This window comes from Ursus arctos, unplaced genomic scaffold (assembly GCF_023065955.2).
Source record: "Ursus arctos isolate Adak ecotype North America unplaced genomic scaffold, UrsArc2.0 scaffold_34, whole genome shotgun sequence".
NCBI classification, from domain to species: domain Eukaryota; kingdom Metazoa; phylum Chordata; class Mammalia; order Carnivora; family Ursidae; genus Ursus; species Ursus arctos.
The window spans coordinates 12757834-12782207 of NW_026623030.1; the positions used below are offsets into that span (position 1 = coordinate 12757834).

Sequence of the window (24374 nt, forward strand, 5' to 3'; positions counted from 1 at the left end):
ATTTCTAAGTGTGTTTAGAAAAACAGCAAACTTTTTTTTAATTTATTTTTAAAGATTTTATTTATTTATTTGACAGAGATAGAGACAGCCAGTGAGAGAGGGAACACAAGCAGGGGGAGCTGGAGAGGAAGAAGCAGGCTCCCAGCGGAGGAGCCTGATGTGGGGCTCGATCCCAGAACGCTGGGATCACGCCCTGAGCTGAAGGCAGACGCTTAACGACTGCGCCCCAGGCACCCCAGAAAAACAGCAAATTTCTAAACTTAAAGTCAAGGCATATGATGTTAAGGCACTTCTAGAGCCAACGAGAAGGAAAAGTCCCTACAAACACCCCTCACCCCCATATTTCACTTGAATTAAATTAAAATAAATAAAACAAATTAAAATGCTAGGCATAGGAAGGAAGGGAGAGAAAAAATACTCCATACCAGGAAACAGGAAAGTCAGGAGGGAAAAAGAGTTCCGGTTGAAGAAAAAGGGCCAAAGGCCACACATCTTCACAGGGTGCAACAAAGAACTGGCCTGTAATCGAACCTCAGGCACGAATATAGTGAAGGTAACACAATTTAAAGCTGCGTGTCAGACACTGAGCAGAGCGTGGTTAGGAGATTACAGATGCATACTGACAAACCAGACAAAACAAAAGCAGTATACTATCATTTAAAACAATTTGAGTCAGGGGCGCCTGGGTGGCGCAGTCAGTTAAGTGTCTGCCTTTGTCTCTGGTCATGATCTCAGGGTCCTGGGATTGAGCCCCTTGTTGGGATCCCTGCTCAGTGGAGAGTCTGCTTCTCTCTCCCTCTGCTCACCTCCTGCTTGTGCTCTCTCTTGTTATCTCTCTTTATTTCAAATAAATAAATAAATAAATAAATAAATAAAATCTTTGAAAAAAATAAAAAAAAACCAATTTGATTAATTCCAATGTATTTTTTGTGACTACACTGTAACAACATTTTTCTATTAACTATAGGACAAGTACTTAGAACAGCATTCATCTCTCAATTTCCATCAGCCACATTCAGGTTCTGGGGTGTTTTTCTGAAACCCTTTTGATTTAGTTAGTTTTCTGCTAAGACGCTCAGGGAACTTTGCAGTATGTGCCAGGCAGCGTTTTAGCGACACAGAATGATTCTGCATAAGAGACTGCACGGACACACAAAGAACAAGGCGTCTCCCAGGCTATTTGTAATTTTAAGGCTTTGCTGGTGTTGAATTTTTAAACTATAGCAATGATGAGGGCCAATTAAAATTTTCAGTTTCTGTTTTTTAAGGGATTACGAACAGGAGGATTTACTATGTCTGAGACAGATCTTTAGGACTGTAACTCTCAAATTCCTTTTCTTCTTATTTCCAATAAGGAGGTAAAATGAGGGGCACTGGGTGGCCCAGTCAGTTAAGCATCCAATGCTTGATTTAAGCTCAGGCCATGCTCTCAGGGTTGTGGGACTGAACCCCGGGTAGGGCACTGCCCTCAGCAGGGAGTCTGCTTGAGATTCTCTCTCTCCAGCTCCCTCTTGCCCCTCCCCTATCCCTCTCTCTCTCTAAAATAAATAAATGAAATCTTTTTTTTTTTTTTTTTTTAAAGATTTTATTTATCTATTCAACAGAGATAGAGACAGCCAGCGAGAGAGGGAACACAAGCAGGGAGAGTGGGAGAGGAAGAAGCAGGCTCATAGCGGAGGAGCCTGATGTGGGGCTCGATCTCACAACGCCGGGATCACGCCCTGAGCCGAAGGCAGATGCTTAACCGCTGTGCCACCCAGGCGCCCCAATAAATGAAATCTTAAAAAAAAATAAAGGTAAAATGATATTGGTGAAATTATTTTCAACTATTCTAAGTGGTCAAACCACTCTTCTCCAGCTCACTTAAAATTCTATAAAGTGTACAACTATAGTCTGTAAATGTCAATCTTTGAAGCCTCTCTGCTCCAGAGAGAAATCCAAAGGTTCATGAACTAGATTTGGTGACACGTACATAATTATTTACTAAAGTAGCACTTGTTCTGGGGGCGCCTGGGTGGCTCAGTCGGTTAAGCGTCTGCCTTTGGCTCAGTTCATGATCCTGGAGTCCTGGGATTGAGCCCTGCATCAGGCTCCCCGCTCGGTGGAAAACCTGCTTCTCCCTCTCCCTCTGCCTCTGCCTGCCACTCCCCCTGCTGTGTTCTCTCTCTGTCAAACAAATAAATAACACTTAAAAAAAAAAAGTACTTATTCTGTATCCTTTATACATCAAACACCGAATTAATTGCTGATTGTATAACACTTTGTCAATAAGATATAGTTAGAAGGCATTGTTTGTCACTATTTATAAGCCTTTGACATGTAATGGTGTTTATTTTCTGCAAAGCAGGGGCATGGGTAGAAACAGACTCAAAAGATTTGATGGTTTGCGAATGACATGGACAGAACATAGAATGGTAAAAATATAGGGGTAGATTCTGCAGGAAAATTAGAGGGGTCTACACTTAAGACTTATGGCTACATTTTCTCAGCAGAGATTTGTCAAGGTAAACAGAAAATGCAGACACAAAAACTCTAAATAGCCTTGTATTTCCAGCCCTCAACTTTCCCCAGAGGTTGAAAAGCAAACATGAATTTTACCTGCTCGTGGCGCTCAGAGTTGGCTGCCGCTTGCTGTGAGTGGAATGAAGAGTAGAGATTTCGAAGGGGCAGGCAGAAGGCCCATGCTGGCTCCAAATGGATAGCACTCGGCCCACCGAGTAGGGAAGAGAACAGAAGACCTTGTCTGCTATGGAGGTTGGAGATCTTAACCCTTTTAAGCCCTGTGTAAACTGGGTCATGAAGAGCCTCTGCATGGTAGGCATGTGACTAGAGAAGCTCCGTTTTTTTGTCCAGATTCGGTAACACCCAGGAGAACAAAGTGCTAGAAGTGTGTGAAGGCCAAGGACAGAGCAGCCTGCTCTGGTCTGGACTATGGCAGTGCCTCCATAGTCTTGGAGAGGACCTGGAGACTGTGAAGGAGCCTGGGCACGTGTCTGGCCATGGAGGCCCATGTCTTCCCTGAATGTGGCCATCCCAGGACAACTGTGGGACAAGAAGAAAGAAAAGGTCCACTTGGGAGGTTGAGACAGGCACCTGGGGGCCTCTCCTAAGGCGAGCCTGGCTGGAGCACAGTGCTCAGGAAAAGTCCTTGGGGACTCGGTCATGCATTCAGAGCCCGATTTCATGTGAAAAGATACTGGGAAAATTTCGGAACCAAACAGCAGTGATGGCACCTTGTTGCTCAAATCTATGAAGCTCATTCTGATGGCTTCCAGCGAATAAAGTGTCAAGGGCTTACTGTTAGGTCTCTTATCCCATCCACTAGCTGCCAAATATGGATTCAGCTGCATTGTATTGTATGAAAATCCATCCAGGAGCCTTTTGTATCGGAGCCGCTTGTAGCTTTTAGCCACTGGAAGAAGTTCAGAGGAACACCGCTGATACCTTAGTTTCTGGATCTTTGTGGCTGGGACCAGTTTGGAGGCAAGAATGGACAGCTTGCTGAGTAAGGCTGATTCTTTGGTAGGCTTCCTAACATTCAGGCTCCTTGAGGGATGGCACGGAGTCACCTTCTGCTTTGGTATGTGGCTCATTAAGCTCCTGGTTGGTTCTGTTTCGGGTTCCAATTGTGCGGGTGCAGGCACAGCACACGAACTGAGAAATCTGTGTGCTTTTGTGGGGATGGTTTCAGAGGAACTCTTTAAAAAGGCAGAACTTCTGATTTTACTTATTTTTTTCCCCATGTTGACTTGCTCCTGACAGGAAACTTTCTTACATGTTCGATGGGGCTGCTTCTTTAAGGGAAGCACTCTTTTCTGATGTGAAGTGTTCCCAAAGGCACCGTGTATTTCATCATACCCAGCAGAGCTGGGGTCTTGTGCTTTCTGAAGGGCACCATGAAGGCAAGGACCTGTGCGCGACTCCATGGCCCTTTTTAATGGATGACACAAGCTTTCCTCCTTTGGCTCTCCCAACCTTTGAAACTGTGCAGCACTGCCGCCCACGGCCAGCTTCGCTAGGGTGATTTCCTTCATCATGGTGGACTCACCTTTGCAATCGTTAGCTTGGTTCTTACCTTGCAACTCATCTGATAACACGTTAGATGATGTGCATTGTTCCAATACTGTGTGTGCTTCTTTTTGACGTATATATTCCTCTTCATTCTGCAACATGAAGTCCGAAGCCCTCTGCCTTTGTTGCTCTTCGACGTCACCAAGCGTCCTCTGGGATTTAGAGTGGGTCTGAGAAATCTCTCTTCCTTTATCACCATGACCAGCTTCTCTGGTAATCATCTCCTCAGACTCTTCCCTCACAGTTAAGTGACCCACGAGTCCCCTCTGATGCTCTTCAGTTTTTTCTCCTTTCAACTTAGTTTCTGTTTCCGTTGTTAAAGACAAATTTTGCACACCAATGTCTATTCTGACTCCCTCACTAGAATTACTCCCATCCCCTCGTGCTTCCTTCGTCTCAAGCAGGACTGTGCCGTGCTCCACATTTTCACAAAGCATCTCACCATCTTTTGGTTTAAAAAGATTTTTCAGGTCAGTTTCGTCACTATTAACATTATTTTCTGAATTTCCGTGAGAAGACAGATACGAAGGTATTATCTCAATGGATTTCAGGCTCCCTATGGGAACAGGGTTCTCATCTGGGCATCCAGAAGACTGCAACTCTTTCGAGGAAATTCCAAAGGTACTGTCCTTGTCAAACTCAGAATTTATTTCCAGTCTGGATCCTTCAATCATTCCTTGTGTTTCTCTAAGGGGTGCTTCTTTAACTTGCTGTTCATGATGAACATAATCTAAGGACACATTTACTCTATCCAATGTTCTTATATTTGGCTCATGATCTTCAACAGACTCTAACTCATGGGCACAAGAGTCTGGACACACTTCCATTTCACAATCTTTTAATGATCTGCATACTTTCTCTTCACATGATTTTTTAATTTCTAGAGGCTCCACTGTAGAGGAAGTAGCATCTGGGAAATCTGAGTCCTGACCAATCGTTTCAACAAATGCAGCGTTCGGTTCTCCTCTCTGAGACAGAGTACTCACTGAGGTTTCCTGTAACATCGGTCTGTCTTGTCCTGCACCACTGTCAAGGGTACCAGATGCTCTTAAGTCTAACATGCCTTCTGTAGACTTATTACCGCAGTTCGTGTAGATGATGTCTACCATGCCACCTGTGGACTCCTCACAACCAGAAATACGTTCAGAGTCTCCTTTCAAAACGCCTTTCTTTGAACTACCACTGGACAACGGGTTGTTACTGGCTGAACCAACTAGGAGATCCTTTTGGTTGTGGCTTACCTCTCTCTTTGGTTCTGTGACAGCCTCTCTCTTGTCACCATCTGGTGTCTCCTTAGCTGGTTTATCTTCATTTCTGCATTCATCTGGTATGTTTTGGTTACTCTGGCAGTCAAGGACTTCATCTGCTTTCTGACCAAGAGTTTCAACTGCTTGGTTCATGTTTTTGAAACTGGAGAACATAACAGTAAGAGACTGGTCCAACAATTTTTTAGGGCTTGGAATGTTTGTAGATAAGTTCAGTTCTGGTGTTGCACAGTCAGAGATGTTATACTTGTGACACACAGTCTCTTTAAGTACATCCTGTTCCTTTCCTTCCAGCCATTCCTCACTGGGCTGGGTGTGACTGGGGGTGGGAATGGTCTTGTCTGAAGCTTCACTGTTTAACACACCTGCTGCCATTTCGTTTCTCATCTTATCTCCTGGGAGGCTGTCTTTAGTTTCTTCCCTAGCAAACTCATTTCCTTCTGATGTGTAACTCACTTTATGGGTGCTACTTTCTGTGGAGTCTTCTCTTCCTTGGGAGTGGTGACTGCTGTACTGAAATGCATCTTCACACTTAGTCATTAAAGAGTTTTCAACTTTTGGGATGATTTTGCTGGACTCAAAAGCAGCACAAGCAGAACACACGCTCTTTTCTCGTGCATTTTTACTTACACAATGACAGCTACAGAGATCCTGAGATTGAACGCTTTGACATTCCATAACAGAGACCTCCTGAGGCAAGCCTCCTGCTTCTTTTTTACTTGAGAGAAGTCTGGAATGTAGATCGACTATTCCAGAATCAGCCATTTCGTTTTTTCTTTCTAGGCTTCCTGGTTTGATATTTAAGGTGGGGTTGTTTGAAGAGGCACCACAAGTTTTGTCACCTGATGGAGAGATGTCTTTCATTTTTGTCTCCATGGGAATGGTTTGGGTATCAGCAATGACATCTGCTCCATCCTCTACTGGGGGGTGATGGCTCTGTTGGGAATCCTCGCTTGTTGCTAAAGGCATCTGTTTGTTAGCTGGCAACTTCGCGTGGTCTTGAGAATTAAGGGGCACTTGATTTAAAACACATTCACTTTCTGTTTTGTTTACAACTAGTTCATTGGTACAAGGAAGTTCATTCATCTCACAGGCAATGTTCTGTTCACCTAAATGTGAACTATCGTCCTGTGCGGCGTGTATAGCTTGTTCTGACTCAGGTTTGTAATCAAATTCTAGGGATGGTGGTAACTGAGCGGTATTTTTCTTGGGTTTTGATACCTCATTCATAGGACTTATCTGGTCCTCACACATTAAACTCACAAGGGATTTTCTTTCAATCAGAAATTCATTATATGATGCTTCATTTAACTGTGTGTCGCCTTCCAGATTTCTCTGGGAGCGGGATGAGTTAGAGTCTTTACTGTAAGTCTTTTCAGTTACCATATTGGGCTCTATAGTGGTTGTCTGCTCTGGCTCTTCAATCTGCATTAAGGAGGAAAAACTGCTCTCTTCAGCGTGGCTCATATCAGTAGAAGTTTCTCTGTGGTCCTCATGGTTTGTCAAGCTACCCTGAACGTCTAAAGTGATTTTCAGATCATTTTTTTTTAACATTACTTCTGTGGCTTCAGTGAAAGAACTCGGCACTGAAGAACTAGGGCTGTGTGTAAGGATACTACCTTGAATGCAACAGTGACCACGGATACTCTCTTTGGGGGAGGCAACAGTCTCTTTCTCAACAGGACAATGACCACTAGCATCCTCTTCTGGTTGACTGGCATTAACAGGAAAGAGCTCCCCACTGTCACTCCTGGGGTTCAAAAACTGTGCATTTTCTTTTCTAGTAGCCACGTTCTTGCTTTGATCATCCCCATCAAAACAGGAATTATCTGTCTTTTCAGCAGATCCCTTTGGCAAGCCATCACCTTCAAAACCGCGTGTTTCTAAGGATGGTGTTCTAGATTCTGGACCAGACAAACTTGATGAGAAATATGAAATGTCAGATTTGTCTTCTAAGGTTTCTACAACGACTACATTTCTCATGGCTTTGGGGCTGCCATGGGCAGAACTGTGTTTTTCATTATGGTGGCTGAAAATCTGTTGGTGATTGTCATCTGCTTCACAGACAAAGTTTAACTTACACACCTCTTCCTTCCCATTGTCCACTTTGGAAATGGCACTGTTTCCTGGTAACAATGACAACCGAGAAGGACAAGTTTTTAATTCTTCACATTCTTTTTCTTTAGAAGTTGCTTCTGTTAATCCAGGGTCCACAAACGTTAAAGGCTCTAGGGAAACTAACGTGCTGGTTTCTGAAACCTCACCACTGGTCATGATTTTGTCTATTTCTGGGTATTCGCTGCACCCAGCTGAGAGACCTTTACTCACATTGTCATTCTTGTGTCCTTCACTATAATCCGTCTTAGTCCCATTGACCTTCATACCTTGTACTTCTTCAGTAGATTTTAGTAGAGTTCCAGTTGTAATTTGTACATTTCCTTCTGCAGAAGAGAAATAAATCCAAATCAGTGTGCAATTGTAAGAAAAAATCATGTGCTACACTTTCATAAATTTAATCATGCGACCAATAGTAACAAAAAAGACAACTCAAAAAACGAATTACGAAGTTAGCGCACTGTACCATTGGTTTTGTTCTTTAATGCAAAATATGACAGAGGGCCAAAAGTGCACTTGGCAGAAACAGCTGATTTTGAACAACTGCCTTTCTCTAAGTGTTACTTATATAAATATACTTACTTAGCTGGACAATTAAATACAGAGACATACACTTAATCCAGAAGTCTTAAGAAGCTTCCATTCTAAAACATTAATAAAGCAGACCCACAACACAACAGCTTATATTATTTAATGACCTTCTTATTACTTAAATAATACTACATTAGTCATAAATTACCTCTTTGAAATAGAACAGTTTTACACAAAACCTACGTAAAAGAGAAAACTGTGTAAGATGAATATTAGATTTGAACTGAATTACTTACAGTAATTGCTTCCCTACAAGACTAGTCATGAGCTGGTAATTATGAAGCTGAGTGACAGATACATGTGGGTTTAGTATACTCTTCACTTTTCAATAAATTAAAAAATTCCTATTATGAAACATTAAAAAACAAAAAACCTTTGTAAGCGGAATGTAAATACAATTCATAAAGAAGTTTTACTGTACAGTGCCTCTGAAATCTAGGTGAAAGATGCAGTATAAAGAAGTTCCCCAAACTTGTTAACCTACAAAAAAGTTTTTCAACCTTACTTTCTTTTTAGAAAAGTTATACTCATACATGTGCATATGTGTATATGTATATTTGCATGCACACAAACATATAACAAAATACGAGCACTAAACTGATAAAGCTAAATGCGAATCAACCGAAAGATCTAATTCTCACTAGAATGTACCTCCATGAGAGTAAGGATCATGTGTGTCTTGGTCTCTCCCTTTCCCTACTGCCCAGCATAATACCCAGTACCAAACAGCACTCAATAAATCTGTGGAATAAATGAATAGTTAGGTCAAATCCACTAATGCTATCAATAGTGTCTTCCTAGAGCTTCCCTACCCATTTCTCAACTGGTACTGAGAGCAATTCTGAGAGAAAGAACAGCAACTCTGAAGGCAGTTGGGCTCTGTGATCTTACTTACCTCTCTGAGTTTCAGTTTCCTCCTTTGAAAAAGAGGGTACGAAGTACACTTACCTCAGTGCTACTTTGAGGATTAAATTAAATAATACATGTAAAACACCACCTGGTACAGTGCCTGCCATTTAAAGAAAAAGTGCTTTTCCTTTGTTCTGCTTTCTTTCTTATCTTACTGGACCTGAGAACAGTTAAAATGATAAACTTAATAACTATGCTAGGACAGGGCACAGAGTTTAAAAATACCGGGAGTCAACGAATACTAGATGGATAAATGCATACTGGATTCCGCAAGCTTGCACAGATTCCAATTTTTGACATAAGGCAGCCTTGAAATCCTAATGCCCCACACAGTATTTATCTTTCTGAAACTAGGCTTACTTTCCACATCATAGCAGACAACTCTACCCTATTCATGAATTTCTAAGTGCATTTACCCCAAATGGTTTAGTGTATCTCTTCACCGGACACTATGGCATTAAGCCATTCATGTAAATTCTGGGCCTTTCCACACTGGTCCAGCATCATCCTAGCTGAATCCTTCATTTTATCTGCTCAGGAAAACTGCAAAACTCTTCACCCACCCCCAAACGGTTCACTGTGCAAGGCACTTAAGGCAAGATTCTACCTCGGAGCCCTTACCTGCTAGAAGAACACCTGTTCTCAACTTAGTTGAGAATCTTAGGGAGGAGGCAGGAAACAGTCATTTCCCAGATGGTGTAACGCTGAAGGCTGGGTGGGAAACAGGGGTTGTGCACAGCTTGAAAGCAAAACGATACTCTACCTACTCTTTTACTTGGTTATAGTCAACCACATTGACTTGGAAATCTCAAAGAATTTTAAAGGAGAGTTTGAGGCAGTTACGTTTATTAGAAAGTTTTCTAAAGGCTATGGAACACTGACCCAGTCCCTTCTGTAACATGGGGAGAAAGATGGTACCCACTTTGCAGGACTTGTAAAGATGAGTTAATACATATGCTCTTAGAAGTGCCAGAGTCCACACTTGGTTAGGGCTAGCCACTCCTTTGGGTTCCCACTCCCTTGCACAGTATCTCGATCAAAACCTCTGTGATATTGTTTCTCAAGTATTTGTTTAATATATCACCTCTGTGAGACTGGAGCTATTTGAGGGCAGAAACAGGATCTTAATGTGTGGACTGAGTACCCAACACTGACCTTGGCACATAGCAGGTACATAATAGATGTGGTCTGAATGAAGAATGAGAAGGTTAGAGAAGTTGTTCAAAGTATTAGGTACACTCCATCCAGCAACTCCACTTCTGGGTATATATCTAAAGGAAATGAAATCACTATTCTGAAAAGATATCTGCGCCCCCATGTTCATTCCAGCATTATTTACGGTGGGTGAGACAAGGGAACAACTGTTAAGTATCCACCGATGAATGAATGGATAAAGAAAATGTGGCATATTAAAAAAAAAAAGCATTTAGCTATACTGGAGGGTAAAACATGTATTCTGTGAGGTACAGGCCCATTTTTAGAAGCACAGGCATCTCATGACCTCAGCAGAAGGCCCTAGATTTGTCATTTTATAATAACCATTTAAAAGGTGCTATGTTTGCAGAAACTGACAAACTAATCCTAAAACTCAAATGAAAATGCAAGGGGCACATAACAGCCAACATGATCTTGAAAAAGAATAAAGCTGGTAGACTCATACTTTCTGATTTCAAAAACAAAGTTGCAGTAATGGAGACAGTGTGGCACTGACACAGGATGGATTTAATAAAGAGCAAGGAAATTAGAACTGAGAATCCAGAAAGAAACCCTAACATTTATAGTCGGTCAACTGATTTTTGACAAAGGGACCAAGAAGAACAGCTTTTCAACAAATGGTGCTGGGACAACTGGATATCCACCTGCAAATGAATACATCTGGACCCTGTCTCACATCATACAAAAATATTAACTCAAAGTAGATCAGAGACCTAAATGTAAGAGCTGAAACTATAAAACTCCTAGAAGAAAACACAAGAGTAAACCTACACGATTGTGATAATGATTTCTTAGCTAAGATATTGAAACACAGTGATAAAAAGAAGACTGGTAAGTTGGACTTCATTAAAACTAAAATCTTGGGGCACCTGGGTGGCTCAGTCGGTTAAGCGTCAACACTTTTTTTTTTTTTTTTTAATTTTATTTATTTATTTAAGAGAGAGAGAAAGAGAGCAAGCCTGGGGAGGGGGGAGGAACAGAGGGAGAAGCAGACTCCCTGCTGAGCAGGGACCCTGATGCCGGGCTTGATCCCAGGACCTGGAGATCATGACCTGAGCCGAAGGCAGACGCTTAACTGACTGAGCCACCCAGGCACCTGAATGAATAAAAAATCTTAAAAAAAAAGGGAGGGAGAACTGAAAATTTAAGTCCACACAAAACCCATACACAAATGCTGATAACAACATGATTAATAATAGCCCCAAAGTGGAAAAAACCCGAATGTCCATCAGATAAATGGATACAATGGAATATTATTCAGCCATAAACATGAATGAAGTACTTATATATGCTAGGTGAAGGATGAACTTTAAAAATCTTTATGCCAAGTGAAAGCAGTCATAAAATACCAGGTCTCATTTATATAAATGTCCAGAATGGCAAATCTATAGAGACAAAAGCAGATTAGTGGCTGGAAGAGGTTGTGGGTAAGGAAGAACAGAATGAAGAATGAATGCTAATGAATACAAACAAGGTTTCTTTAAGGAGTGATGAAAATTAAATTAGGGTTATGGTTCGTTCTGTAAGTACAGAAGAAAACCACTGAACTGTATACTGTACTTTTTAAAAAATATTTTATTTATTTGACAGAGAGAGCACAAGTAGGCAGAGCAGTAGACAGAAGGAGAAACAGGTCTCTGCTGAGCAGAGAGCCTGATGTGGGGCTCGATCCCAGGACCCTGGGATCATGACCTGAGCCAAAGGCAGCTGCTTAACCGACTGAGCCACTCGGGCACCCCATGAACTGTATACTTTAAATGGGTGAACTTTATAGTATGTAAATTATATCTCAATAAAATTGTTTTTAAAAAAGTGCTTACACTCCAATTATAATACAAGTAACATCAGAAAACTTTAAAGACTCTTTTTTGGTGTTATTTCCATATAACCGTCACTGGGGACAGACATGCTGGAGGTTGTCAAGGATTCAATAGCATTTCTGTCAAAACCTTTTTCAGAATCAAAAAATTAAGTGGCTAGACTGTGGACACTAAACATGACATCCGTTTTGGCTTATCCTACATCTCGTCCTCAGAAAGACGTGCAATGGGTTAGCAACATTGTAATGTCTTATAAAAGGAAGCTCTCCTGTGTGGGAGCTCACGAAGACTACCTACAGGGAGGAGGACAGCACACAACCCTACAAGCTACTGTCACCTCCTCAGCTTCCCTGACCACTGAACATCTGGCTTTCCAAACTACAAATGAATTAACAATGAAAAAGGATTCAACTCCTTAACTGGAACTCCCACATACTGCCGGTTCCAAAGGGTACGACCATTCTGGAAAACTGGGAGTTCCTTGTAAAATAAACACACTTTCCAAATGACCCAGCTGTGTCATGCCAAGGTATTTGTCCAGGTGAAATGACAACTCACGTTCACACAAAACCTTGTACACAAGCGTTCATTGTAGCTTTACGCATAATTGCCAAAAGTGGAAACTCAAATTTCCCTCAAATGGGAAATAAACAAGCTGTGATACAACCAGACAACAGGATACTCTTCAGCAAGAAGAAGCATGGAGTATTGATACCCACAGTTGTATGGACGAAACTACAGGGACAGAAAAAAGATCAGTGGCTGCTAATGGCTGAGGCTGGCAGGAGGGACGCAGTACAAAAGAAGCCTGTGAGAAATCACTGGGGTGATGGAAATGTTCTTTATCTTGACTGTGGTGATAGTTACACAACTGCTTTTGTCAAAACTTACAGGGCTGTACACATACACAAAAGGGTGAATTTTAGTGTAGATAAGTTATACCTTAATTTTTAAAAAAGATTTATTTATTTATTTGACAGAAAGTGAGAGAGCACAAGCAGGGAGAGCGGCAGAGGGAGAGGGAGAAGCAGGCTCCCTGCTGAGCAGGGAGCCCAATGCAGGGCTTGATCCCAGGACCCTGGGATCATGACTTGAACCGAAGGTAGAAACTTAAACGACTGAGCCACTCAGGGGCCCCTGTACCTTAATTTAAAAAAGGTTAAAAAAAAAAAATTCAGTTCCCAAAACGTCTACACTTCTTTCATGTTGTCTATTAAATGGGTGTGGTACTGGCTGATTTTTCAACTTTTCTCCCCCTAAAATGTAAATTACAGGACAATGACATAAATAGGGAATATAAGCAGGAGATATTCTTTCCAAATTGTATATATTTAAAAAATAATCAATAAACTCCAAGAATCTAGATGCATATAAAGCATAAGGAGTTTATTGATGGGGTTCTTTCCATCCACTTATAATGTTTAATTTATTCGTATGACAGACATAGAGGGCTTTAAAAGATTGTTTCAACTCTAATTCTTCTAAATAATTCAAACTATCTAGTTCCAAAAATTATATAAGGTATCTTTTCCCTCCTTGACCGCTTTCACTTCTGCCTCAAAATGTATTTCCTCAAATGCTCTTTCAATTTCTTGTGACTCCTACTTCAGAGAATTCCTAAATAAGCCTTCACAGAGATTGCTACTGTGGGAATTAAGTCAGAACCTTCCCAAACCAAGCCAGTTACAGGGAACTTGGGGAAAAACAAACCACAACGGAAACAGACAAAAAAAAACTTGACAATGTCAGTTCTATAAAATATTAAACAGAATTATGGTGAAAAAGCCACATTAGAAAAGCCACAATAGGGGCGCCTGGGTGGCACAGCGGTTAAGCGTCTGCCTTCAGCTCAGGGCGTGATCCCGGCGTTATGGGATCGAGCCCCGCATTAGGCTCCTCCGCTGGGAGCCTGCTTCTTCCTCTCCCACTCCCCCTGCTTGTGTTCCCTCTCTCGCTGGCTGTCTCTCTCTGTCAAATAAATAAATAAAATCTTAAAAAAAAAAAAAAAAGAAAGAAAAAAAAAGAAAAGCCACAATAGTAGAGAGAGGCAGGAGAGTGTCTTACAGGAGGACATCGTCCCTTTGTGAAATGGCCCCTCAACCAACATCCATCACTGCTCCCTCATGCCCACTTGTCACAGGCCGGCCCTACGGCAATCAAGAAGTAAGGAACGACCTGCAAAATAGCATCCTACCAATTAAGGACGACTTTTGGTTAACACAAATGTCCTTTTAAAGCATTAAGCTTGTTCTGATTTCACCTGAGCCACAGCAGACATAACTGTAAAGAACCTAAAAATTCTGACTGTGAATGGGGCATTTATTTAGAGAAGGAAGAACACCGCACCAAGGGGAGAGTGTGGCAGTCTTAGGTTCACATGCTGAACACCTCAGAGCAGGGGACCCAAATTCATTCCTCAGCAAATTTCTAAATTATCACACAGTGCTGACCTTGGAGGTACCCCCATTCAGAATAAGCAAAACTGAATATAAATAAAACTACGTAAGCAATTTGCACAGCATTCAACAGAGCAGACATTTAAAACAAAAGTAGGAAGGGAATACTAGTTTTTATCAGGAAAATCTATGTCTAAAATGTGTGGGACCAGGATCTGGGGCAGAGTGAAAATTCTGCAGCTGGGGCCCCCAGAAAGAGTGTACAACTAAGTTTCCAAGAAACATCATTAATTCTCAATTCTGTAGTAAATGACAGGTTGTCAGACGCTTTACCTTAACCCTGGCAAAGCGAGCTGAGATGCTGGCCACACTATAGAACCGTATGTGCGTCTGTTTAACTGAAATCGTGGTGGCAGCTTGTGTGTTCATTTCTTTCACGTACCTGCCTTCATAGAACCTTCCTGTTTGCCTTGCTATGATTGGTTGGGCGGAGCCTGTTTCCTCATGTGTAACAAAGGGACACCTTGGAAGGCTGTTTGGGGACTGAGTGGAAGAACATATCACAGTCAGGCACCAGGTCACTGCTGCTAAAAACTCTAGTAAGAGTTGTTGTTTTCAAGTTCCTCCATCTATAACTGAGAACCTTGCACATGGCTTTGGGGAAAGAAAAATAATTCATTTCCCCAATTTAAGTCATTAAAGAATGGTATTGGCTCAGGAAGAAAAATACCACAAAATAGTTTATCTGAGAATACTTTTCAGAAGAGCTCATCTTATCCACGTCCAATGTAGACCAGATTTTTAGGTGGATAGTAACTAGGTAAGTCTGAAAAGGCAGATTTTCTCATAGAAAATAACTGATTCTCCTGTTTTTGTTTGTTTTTATATTTTTTAAAGATTTTATTTTTTTAAGTAATTGCTATACCCAACGTGGGGCTCGAACCTACAACCCCGAAATCAAGAGTTACATACTCTATCGACCGAGTCAACCAGGCATCATTTTTTTTCCCTTTATCAAGTAATCTCTCTGCCCAACATGGGGCTCAAACTCATGACCCTGAGATCAAGAGTCGCATGCTCTACCAATTGAGCCAGTCAGGCACCCCCTAATTCTTCTGTTAAAAGGTCAGTTCAGTTGTTAAATGAAAGTGTAGTTCAACAAATAGACACTAAACTTGTGCTAAGATGTGGGTGAAAACATATCAAATATACCAAAGACTCAATATAGCAATACCAGAGCCCTGCTGAAAAGATATTTGGGGCGGGGCTGGGGGGGGTGCTAAAATGGTCCCAAGTAAGGCCCTAGGAACTGGGCGAGGCATGTACAAAAGGATATTTCTCATCTTCAGAGTTTTAGTCTACACTGGACAGCCAAGCCTTTGAGCCACAGAGGAAATCTCCAGCAGCAGGAAGCAGGGTGATAAACTGGGACAAGTGCCCTTTCTCATAAGGACAATTTGTGCTTCCTTTTCAGTCTGGGCTGCCAAGAAGCAGAGTCAAATCTGATATTTTATCACAGTAACAGAATGTTCGTATAATTAAACATACTTGCTGTATTTTCCCCTTTTTTGTGGTTTTGATTACTCTATATTTCTAACTTGAATTACATAATATATACACATAGTCCTCTCTAAAGTTACTACCTAAGATTATTTTCAGCCTGGGGAGAAAATCTTGGTTCAGCACTCTCTTTCTTTGGGTCTCAATCAATCAGTCTAAAGGTGATATCTCAGATGCCTATATTTTGAGGAGCAAAACAAAGTAATGGAAATGAAACTGCTTTGACAGTTCTCAAGATGACCTGGAGCAAACACTTTCTCCCATCCCTGCCCAGGGGAATAGGAACAGGATGCACTCCACGGTGCTGAACAGGACTGGGTCAATTCCTCCCCACTCATGTTAACCTTTCCAAAAAGGAAGTTTAGTTTTATAAAATCAAATAAAAGATTTCACATCAATAGGGACTCATTATATAAAAGGGGAGAAGCAAACTACTGTCAAAATTAAGGTACTGCTTGGGGTGGCTGGCTGGCTTAATTGGAAGAGCAGGTGACTCTTGATCTCAGGGCTGTGAGTTTGAGCCCCACATTGGGGGCAGAGTTTACTTAAAAACAAAAAACAGGGGCACGTGGGTGGCTCAGTTGGTTAAGCGGCTGCCTTTGGTTCAGGTCATGATCTCAGGGTCCCCGGATCGAGCCCCACATCGGGCTCCCTGCTCAGCAGCGACTCTGCTTCTCCCTCTGTCCGTCCCCCACCCTCTTGCTTGCTTGAGTGCACTCTCTTTCTCTCTCTCTCAAAGAAATAAAAAAATTTTTTAAAAAGTTAAAAAAATTAAAACAAAAAACCAAAAACCCCAAGAAAACCTAAGGTACTGCTCAATAATATTAGGTGTCTTCAAGTATGCCAATGGGCAATATCAAGAATTTCTACCATTAAGTCCATCTTGCAAGGCAGGGACTTGCATTCCCAATGCAAAATAGAAACTGTGAACTAAAACACTGTGTGTAGTAAGTGGAAAAAGGAAAAGACTGGAGAAAAATAAATACCTTTGCTCCTCAGACAGTCTTCAGGGAGGCCCGTGCATAAACGTTCTTTGCTTGACTGCATCAGGAGGTCTTCCTGCAGGAAGAAAATCCAGTGGTCAGGGAGAATTCAGAGATACCTGAACTCATGAATGCAAATTACCGTCTGAGAAACTTCTTTATGACTCCTGGAAATTTGCTAGCAGTCACAAGGATTGGCAACTGAAGGAAACCTTAAATTTAAAGAAATAAAATCAATAAAAACTGCCACTTCTCTAGAATTTGAGCTTGAAAAGCCAAGTTTCCTGAGGTCTGGCTAATAACAGAGGCTTAAAATGCTGACGCTATTAAATATCTTCTGAATCAAGAAACACATTGCTGTAACGTAACATTAATTTCACCCGAAAGGAAAATATCACCAAACTGGATGTATCTCAATCCTCAACCATCCTAGAGGTCATGTATGCATTTTCTTCCCAAACTTCTTAGAAGGGCTAGTTTTTCTTTTCATCTCCCTTCACTGGAGGGAGAGCATGCAAAGGAGAACACCATCACTGACAACCAGCTTTTTCCTACAGAAGAAATTCAGAAAAATGGGAAGGGTCAGTAGCAGAATGTGCATGTCATGGCAGCAAATGGCTTCAAGCCCCACGAGGGAAGGTCTACCAGCTAGGAGACACTGACAGAACTAAGATCGCTGCTTATGCTAAGCTCTCCTTCTAAGTCACCTCTCTTCCTCTGCCCTAAAATTTAAGGGTTTTTTTTCACACTAATTTAATTGGTAAGTGAAAGATACTGACATGGTACGCATCTAAATCCACAGATAGTGGTAATATTACTATAACTTTCAATAATTTTTAGAGCACTTCAAACAAACTCAAAGCTAGTAGAAGCCATTTGGACCCTAAGCAAAGTTCTGTGGTGGAAACAGAACCCAGGATGGGGAGGAAAGATAAAAGCAGTGGCAAGAACAGGTGGATACAGGCAGAAATAAAACATTATCATTGGAACTGAGAGCATGGACTATCATATGTGAAGCAGGACTATTTTTTCATTTCCTTAGTGTGGAATACTTTTGCAAAGCATGAACTTAAAAACAAGTTATCTCCCAGATAATTTATGGTAACACTACCACGTTTGACAAAGAAGTATGAGTTCTAGCATGATGCCAGACCAAATTTATTTGCAAAGGAGGAGAAGAGAAAGCTCTTACTTACCATAAAACAAATGATGGAATTAGAAAATCACCACTGGGAGACCATCACAGTAATGATCTCAACCAACAATCATCAATGGATGTTAAAACTAGTGGTTAAAAGTGTGAATGAGAAACAGAAATATTTACATGGTCTCAAAAGTATCTCTTCACAAGATACTTAAAAATTCCATCAGGGTAAATAGTAACTTCACAGTGGAGAAAGCTAGCAGACCCCACTGGAACCAATGATGGACTTCACCTCCCAGGAATGAAGCACCCCAAAGCCACGTGCCTCCTGAGAGGATGGACCAAGAAGGACCAGCATCACTTCTGTGGGATTCCTGCTGCCAAAATGCATAATCAGAATCTAATCTGAGAAAACATCAGACAAGTCCAAATTGAGGGAAATTCTGCAAAATAAGTGGCCTGTATTCTTCACAAGTGTCAAGGTCATGGGCTGAGGAACTGTACCATGTTATAGGAGATTAAAGAGACATGCCAACCGAATGCCCCAAGTGATCCTAGATTTTTCTTAGACCAAAAAAAAAAACCATTTTCTTTTGCTACAAAAGACATCAGTGCAACAATTGGTCAAATTCAAATATAGTCTGTAGATTAAATAAAAATACTTGGATCAGGGGCACCTGGGTGGCTCAGTCGTTAAGCGTCTGCCTTCAGCTCAGGGCGTGATCCCAGGCTCCTGGGATCCACCCCCGCATCAGGCTCCCTGATCCGCCAGGGGCCTGCTTCCTCCTCTCCCACTCCCCCTGTTTGTGTTCCCTCTCTCACTGGCTGTCTCTCTCTGTGTTAAATAAATAAATAAAATCTTAAAAAAAAAAAAAACTTGGATCAGTGTTAATTGCTTAATTTTGATCAACATACTGTGGGCATGTATCAGAATGTCTTTGTTTGCTAGTAAATACACACTGTAATATTTGGGCATCATGTCTGCAACTATACTCTGAAATCATTCAGAAAAAAAAAAAAGCAAATATGGTAAAATGTTAACACATGAGGAATTTGCATGAAGGGTATATGGGAATTCTTTGTACTAGTTGTGCAAGTTTTCAGTCTCGAATTATTTAAAATAAGTAGTTACAGAAACATCTTTATTTGTAGTTACATTTGATCCTTTCTCCAAAATGATACTTCTCTTGCTGTTCCAGTTCTCAGGCTGAATGTTTGGGGTGTGACATTAGATGCTATTTAGAATTATTTTTTCAGGTTAATACTTTATGGAAAACACAGAGTGCTGGAGTAAAAGATTATGGGATGAGGAGTCAGACAGGGCTCTGTTCCAACTGCAGGACTCCTACCTACTAGCTATATATATATATAGCACTAAGAACAAGCTTAAAGTGGCTGTAAGAATAAATGGGGACCACAGTAACAGCTAGCAAGACACCCTGTCAGCACTGGGTGTTCCATGAACAGAAGCTCCTATCATCCATTAGACCTTAGACACTTGTTATCCCTTTCTGTGAGAAAAGCCAAATAGAACTATCACCAACAACAGATCCTAGGATGTCATCTGGAGTGACTAAGCTTTTCTGGGCCTGCAAAGTAAGAGCTGAGCTCAGGTCAGCAATACATAGGTTCGATATAGTTCCTTCAGAATGAACTGTGATGAGCTTGTACAACTAACCATACTGACTCCTGCCCCTGGAGGGGCTGCTGGAATTTTAGTTTTGCTCCACCTGCTGCTCTAAGGTTCTTAGCTGGAGGACTCAAAATACCCTGGTGGAGTGCCAAGCCAGCTGCTTCAGCCAAGTCCCCTTCTTCTTGGTTAGTCATTATTTGTAATAGGGAAGGAGAGAAGCAGAAGCTAGGAGTAAGTGATTCCCCTCTCCCTCTGCCTTGCTGACGTCTCTTAAAAAGTTCTGAGTTAAGAACCTTAAGATGGTTGAAGGCCCTATAAAGTCTGAAGTCTCAAATATGATTAGAAATTGACTGGGTTGAAAAGAAAACAGGGTGTGAGGCTGAGGTCGGATGTGAGACCCCTCCCCCCCCAAACACCATAGTGGTGGGTAATCTCCATATCAGGTGGGAACTCTACCAAGTGTGGGCCTTTAGTGCAGATGACAGAACAGAAGAGCCCACCTGTAAGCAGTGGACATGTAGCATCATGATCCTGTCATTCCCCCAACCCTCTCAAGGTCAGCTAATCATATAATAAACATTTGCAGAAATTTACCAATTTCCTTTTCCTATAATATTATATAGGCTAAATGTTCTTTCAGGACTTTTAGAGGTAGAGTCCTAAATATTTTCTCTTCCACCTAGATTCTGCAAAAGCTATTTTGAATGAATCAACTTCCAAGATGAAAGTTCACATGGATCCTTCTTTCACCATCAAGTGAGATAAGTACTATGGTTTATAATACTCTATTAGCTGTATAAAGTAAGAAATGTCACAGAACAGTACAAACTCATTTTTCAAATCGACAGCAAACAGATTCTCTGCCTTGCACATCCAATATACCATCCTCCTGGAAGTGCTTGGACTCAAAATCAACTCTTGATACTTCAAAGTTGTGGCAGATTTTAGAAAGGTCTTGAAAAGCCATTCTTACTGTTCATCTGTAATCTTATATCCTATTAAAAGTTGTATGTCCTGGAAAGGATGCAATTCTCTGATTCAGTCGTGTGAGACTAGTTTGAGTAGGAGAACAACACAAATATCTAAAGGAAGGAAATGAATATACGTCAGGCTCTTCAGCTTTCATATGCAGGGTAAATTACAAGCTCCTCGGGGCCTGATTTATCTCTGAGCTGTGCGCCTCGCTCGTAACCAGACTCCACTGAACTCCAAACTTGAACTTCCTGAGCTGGAGGAGGAGGCAGATGAGTAAGGAAGGGCAGTGACCACCCCATCTTCAGACGGGACTGTCTATACACTGAAGTGTGCAGTGACGGGGCAACAATATGGAGCAAATGAGAGTCTTCCTACTACCTGGCATTTGTGGAAATAGCCATGATTATGTTCACAGTGAAGAAGACTCTGAAAATAAAAGACACCTTCGTGTCTCTAGATGGATCTTTCAGTTTCCTACCCCTGCATATTTAGAAAGGAACAGCTGTAGAACAGTAACTTTAAATCATCCTTACAGAGCTTAAAATGTATTTCGATTCAGGGAAACAACTGCTGACTTTAAATAAGGTACTGATCACCTTAGTGGGAAAGGCATTTGATAACAATCACCGCCCCCCCCCCAATGATTACCTGAGAACTGCTGTAAAAATTAGGAGAAAGTTCTATCTTAGTCTCAGCAATATGCCACTGGTGCTTTGGGCAGTTTTCTGTCACTTTTAAAAACGTGAGATGTCAAAGGGCAAACAATCGCTGTGGGGCAACAGCACCCTGGCAGACCTGGAGAACAGGTTATGGCCACCAGTTTCACTAATAACAGCATGAAGTTCAGATTTTTTCCACCCTTAGAGCACCGAAAGTGAGTTCTCTCCACCAAGACATCCTTTCAAGCAATAGCAAGCTCCTATACTCTACCGCAAATTTCCTGTAGGATCACAGACTCTTAGGGTAAGAAGTAAATAAGCTTAATGGGCATTTAGTTGAATAGGCTTTCATTTAAGTGAAGTCACACAAATTGCACAAGATTGGGTCTGATGAACATGCCATTAAGATAGCTTCAAATATCTGTCAAAAATGTTGACTGACTCTTCGTGTGTACAACAGATAACACACAAATCAGAACTTTTTCTGTGTCTATGTTGAGCACAAATAAAGTATCATATCCTCGAACCAAAGCTTTTATAGCATATTCAATCCAGGCACATCAACCACTATGAGAGGGGGAAAAAAAAGTAAAATATATAAAAACTTAAACACCCTACAGCTTATATCTAAGGACCAGGAAAAAACAAAAGAAGGGGGAAAAAAACCCCACCACACACTGTATAAAGAGTTTCCAATGATAAATCATATACATGGAATATCACATACCCATCTCTTTCTTATTCTTAAATAACACCAGGGTTGTCCACATCCTGGCTGGTAACCTCTGCGTGTACCAGAGTTGTCGACCTTTGTCCTACAAGTGAGTTCAGAACTGAATTCTTTCTTTCACCATTCAGTCTGGCTCTTGCAGCTGTCCCCGCCACTGAGCCTGTTCTGATACTGTCCCCTCCTTCCTTTTTGCCTTTCTTCTCTCTTCCTAACAGAGTGGTTTCCTGATCAAAGCATCAAATTATTAGTTACAAGCTTTTATGCCTTTTTGACACAATCATAAGGCAGGAAAGAATTATTTTTTGCTGGTTTTCCTTTTCACGATTCAAGTATTTCATGGTTAAAATATTTACATTTTTTAAGTGGATCTTTAAAAAAATGTTAAGTGCAGTCACAAAAGGACAAAGACTATAATTCCACTTAGATGAGGTCCCGAGAGTGGACAGACAGAAAGGAGAATGATGGTAGTCAGAGACTGGGGAGATGGTGTTATGGGGAGTTAGCATTTAATAGGTACAGAATTCCAGCTTGGGAAGACGAAAACAGTTCTGCAGATGGACGCTGTTGATGGTTATACAACAATGTGAATGTGCTTAATGCCACTGAACTGTACATTAACAAATGATTAAAATGGTAAATTTTACATTATGTGCATTTACCACAAAAAAAAGCAAAAAAAAGTTAACACATTTAAAAATAAGTTGCCTCATAAAATAACACATATTTTGTTTTTTCTGTTAACAACAACAAAAACCTATAATGACTTGAAATGAGATTAAGCAAGTGAATGAATTAAACAAGTGAATTAAAACCAGTTTAGGCTTCATCAGAAACCATGATATAGGAAAGTGCAAACGTCTAAAAATGAGCGCAGTCCTTCTTCTTGAACTAGGAAATTCACCAAGCAAACTGGACTCTGTTGAATTCATTCGATGCATGACCTGGAAGCCTCGGTGGCTGTCTTTCACAATTACAGCAAGTTCTTATTGCTGGAGCCAGGTTCTGAAGTCACTACCTTTCCTGTCGTGATGGATTTTGGTCCAGAGGGAACAGAGAGGAGTGGGTAAGTAGTAATCTTTGAGTACTACTGTGCCACAAACCTAAGGCGGTGGCCAACTGGGCCTCTTTGCTGGTTTGAGATGAGGAACAGCTGAAGGAAGGAAAAGAACTTTGTGGAACGCTGCTAAAGGCTATTAGAAATAAATCACAGAACCTTGGGATGGGAAAAGAACAGTTCTCCGGTTGCATGTCCAAACTAGAACCCCCTCTGCTATATTCCTGTCATTCAGTCATTCAGCCTCTTCATAAACATGACTTCCCCACACAAACTAACCCATTTCTAAACTGGCCTAGATGTGAAAAAGTACCTTTCCTATTGACTTAAATTCTGTCCCCCTCAAGCAAGAAGGGTTTTCTTGGTTGTTTTTACTGTTTAAAACTTTTAAATGTTTTAAACAATTGACTTAGAGGTAATTTCTCTCAGATGTATAAAAAAATAGTTTGCCAATGAATCATGGAACACTACATCAAAAGCTAATGATGTACTTACTGTATAGTGAATAATATATTATATTTTTTTTAAAATAAAGTTTGCAAATACTGTTCAAAAAATTTTCTGTAGTCTTCATCCAGCTTCCCTTAGTATTACTATATTACACATAACCACCAAATAGTTATCAAGACAGTAAACTACTATTAATAATAATACTAACTACAGAATTTACTCAAATCTTATTAATGGCTTCCTAAAGTCCTTTTTCAGGACCTGGATCCAATTCAGGCTCCCATGATCCATTTAGTCATCACATCTCCTTAAGTTCTCCCTTAAACTGAGATAGTTCTTCAGATATTCATCTTTTGTAACTTTGACACTTTTGAAAAGAAAGTCCCTCGATTTGGGTTTGATGTTTCATCAGTAGATTCTGGTTATGCATTCTGGGGGCAGGAATTTCACAGAAGTGATGCTGGTTCTTGGTGGATCCTCTCAGGAGGTACATGGCTTTGCGGGGGGGTGGGGGGGGCTCATTCCTGTGGAGGTGAACTTCTAACACTTGGTTCGGGTAGGGTCTGTCAGGTTTCTCCACTGTGATTATTTTCTCCTTTGTATACCTTGTAACGATTCTATTACTGGCTAATTACTAAGTATCTTATAGGGGAGCTATTTGGAGACAATGTAAATATTTGTTCCTCACTTAAACTTTAAGCCACTAGTTTTAACATCCACTGAGGATTCTTGCTTGAGATGATTATTACTGTGATGGTTGCCAAATGGAGATTTATTTCCATGATTCCTTTTATATTTATGAAT

The 24374-nt window shown here is 41.0% G+C and overlaps 1 protein-coding gene across 10 annotated transcripts in view; it reads right to left on the reverse strand.

Annotated features, from left to right (window-relative positions):
• Positions 1 to 24374, reverse strand: part of PRR14L (proline rich 14 like) — a 56856-nt gene that overhangs the window by 19111 nt on the left and 13371 nt on the right. For 6 of the 10 annotated variants that reach the window (XM_026484883.4, XM_026484881.4, XM_048221399.2 and 3 more), the window contains 2 exons: positions 16929 to 17001; positions 2599 to 7777 (listed from right to left, as the gene is read on the reverse strand). In XM_026484883.4, coding sequence (XP_026340668.2) covers positions 2599 to 7777; positions 16929 to 17001 — 5252 coding nt within the window. Of the gene's footprint in view, positions 1 to 2598; positions 7778 to 16928; positions 17002 to 24374 lie in introns of those variants that run through there. The other 4 variants (XM_057305788.1, XM_057305789.1, XM_026484886.4 and 1 more) reach the window with 3 other exon arrangements.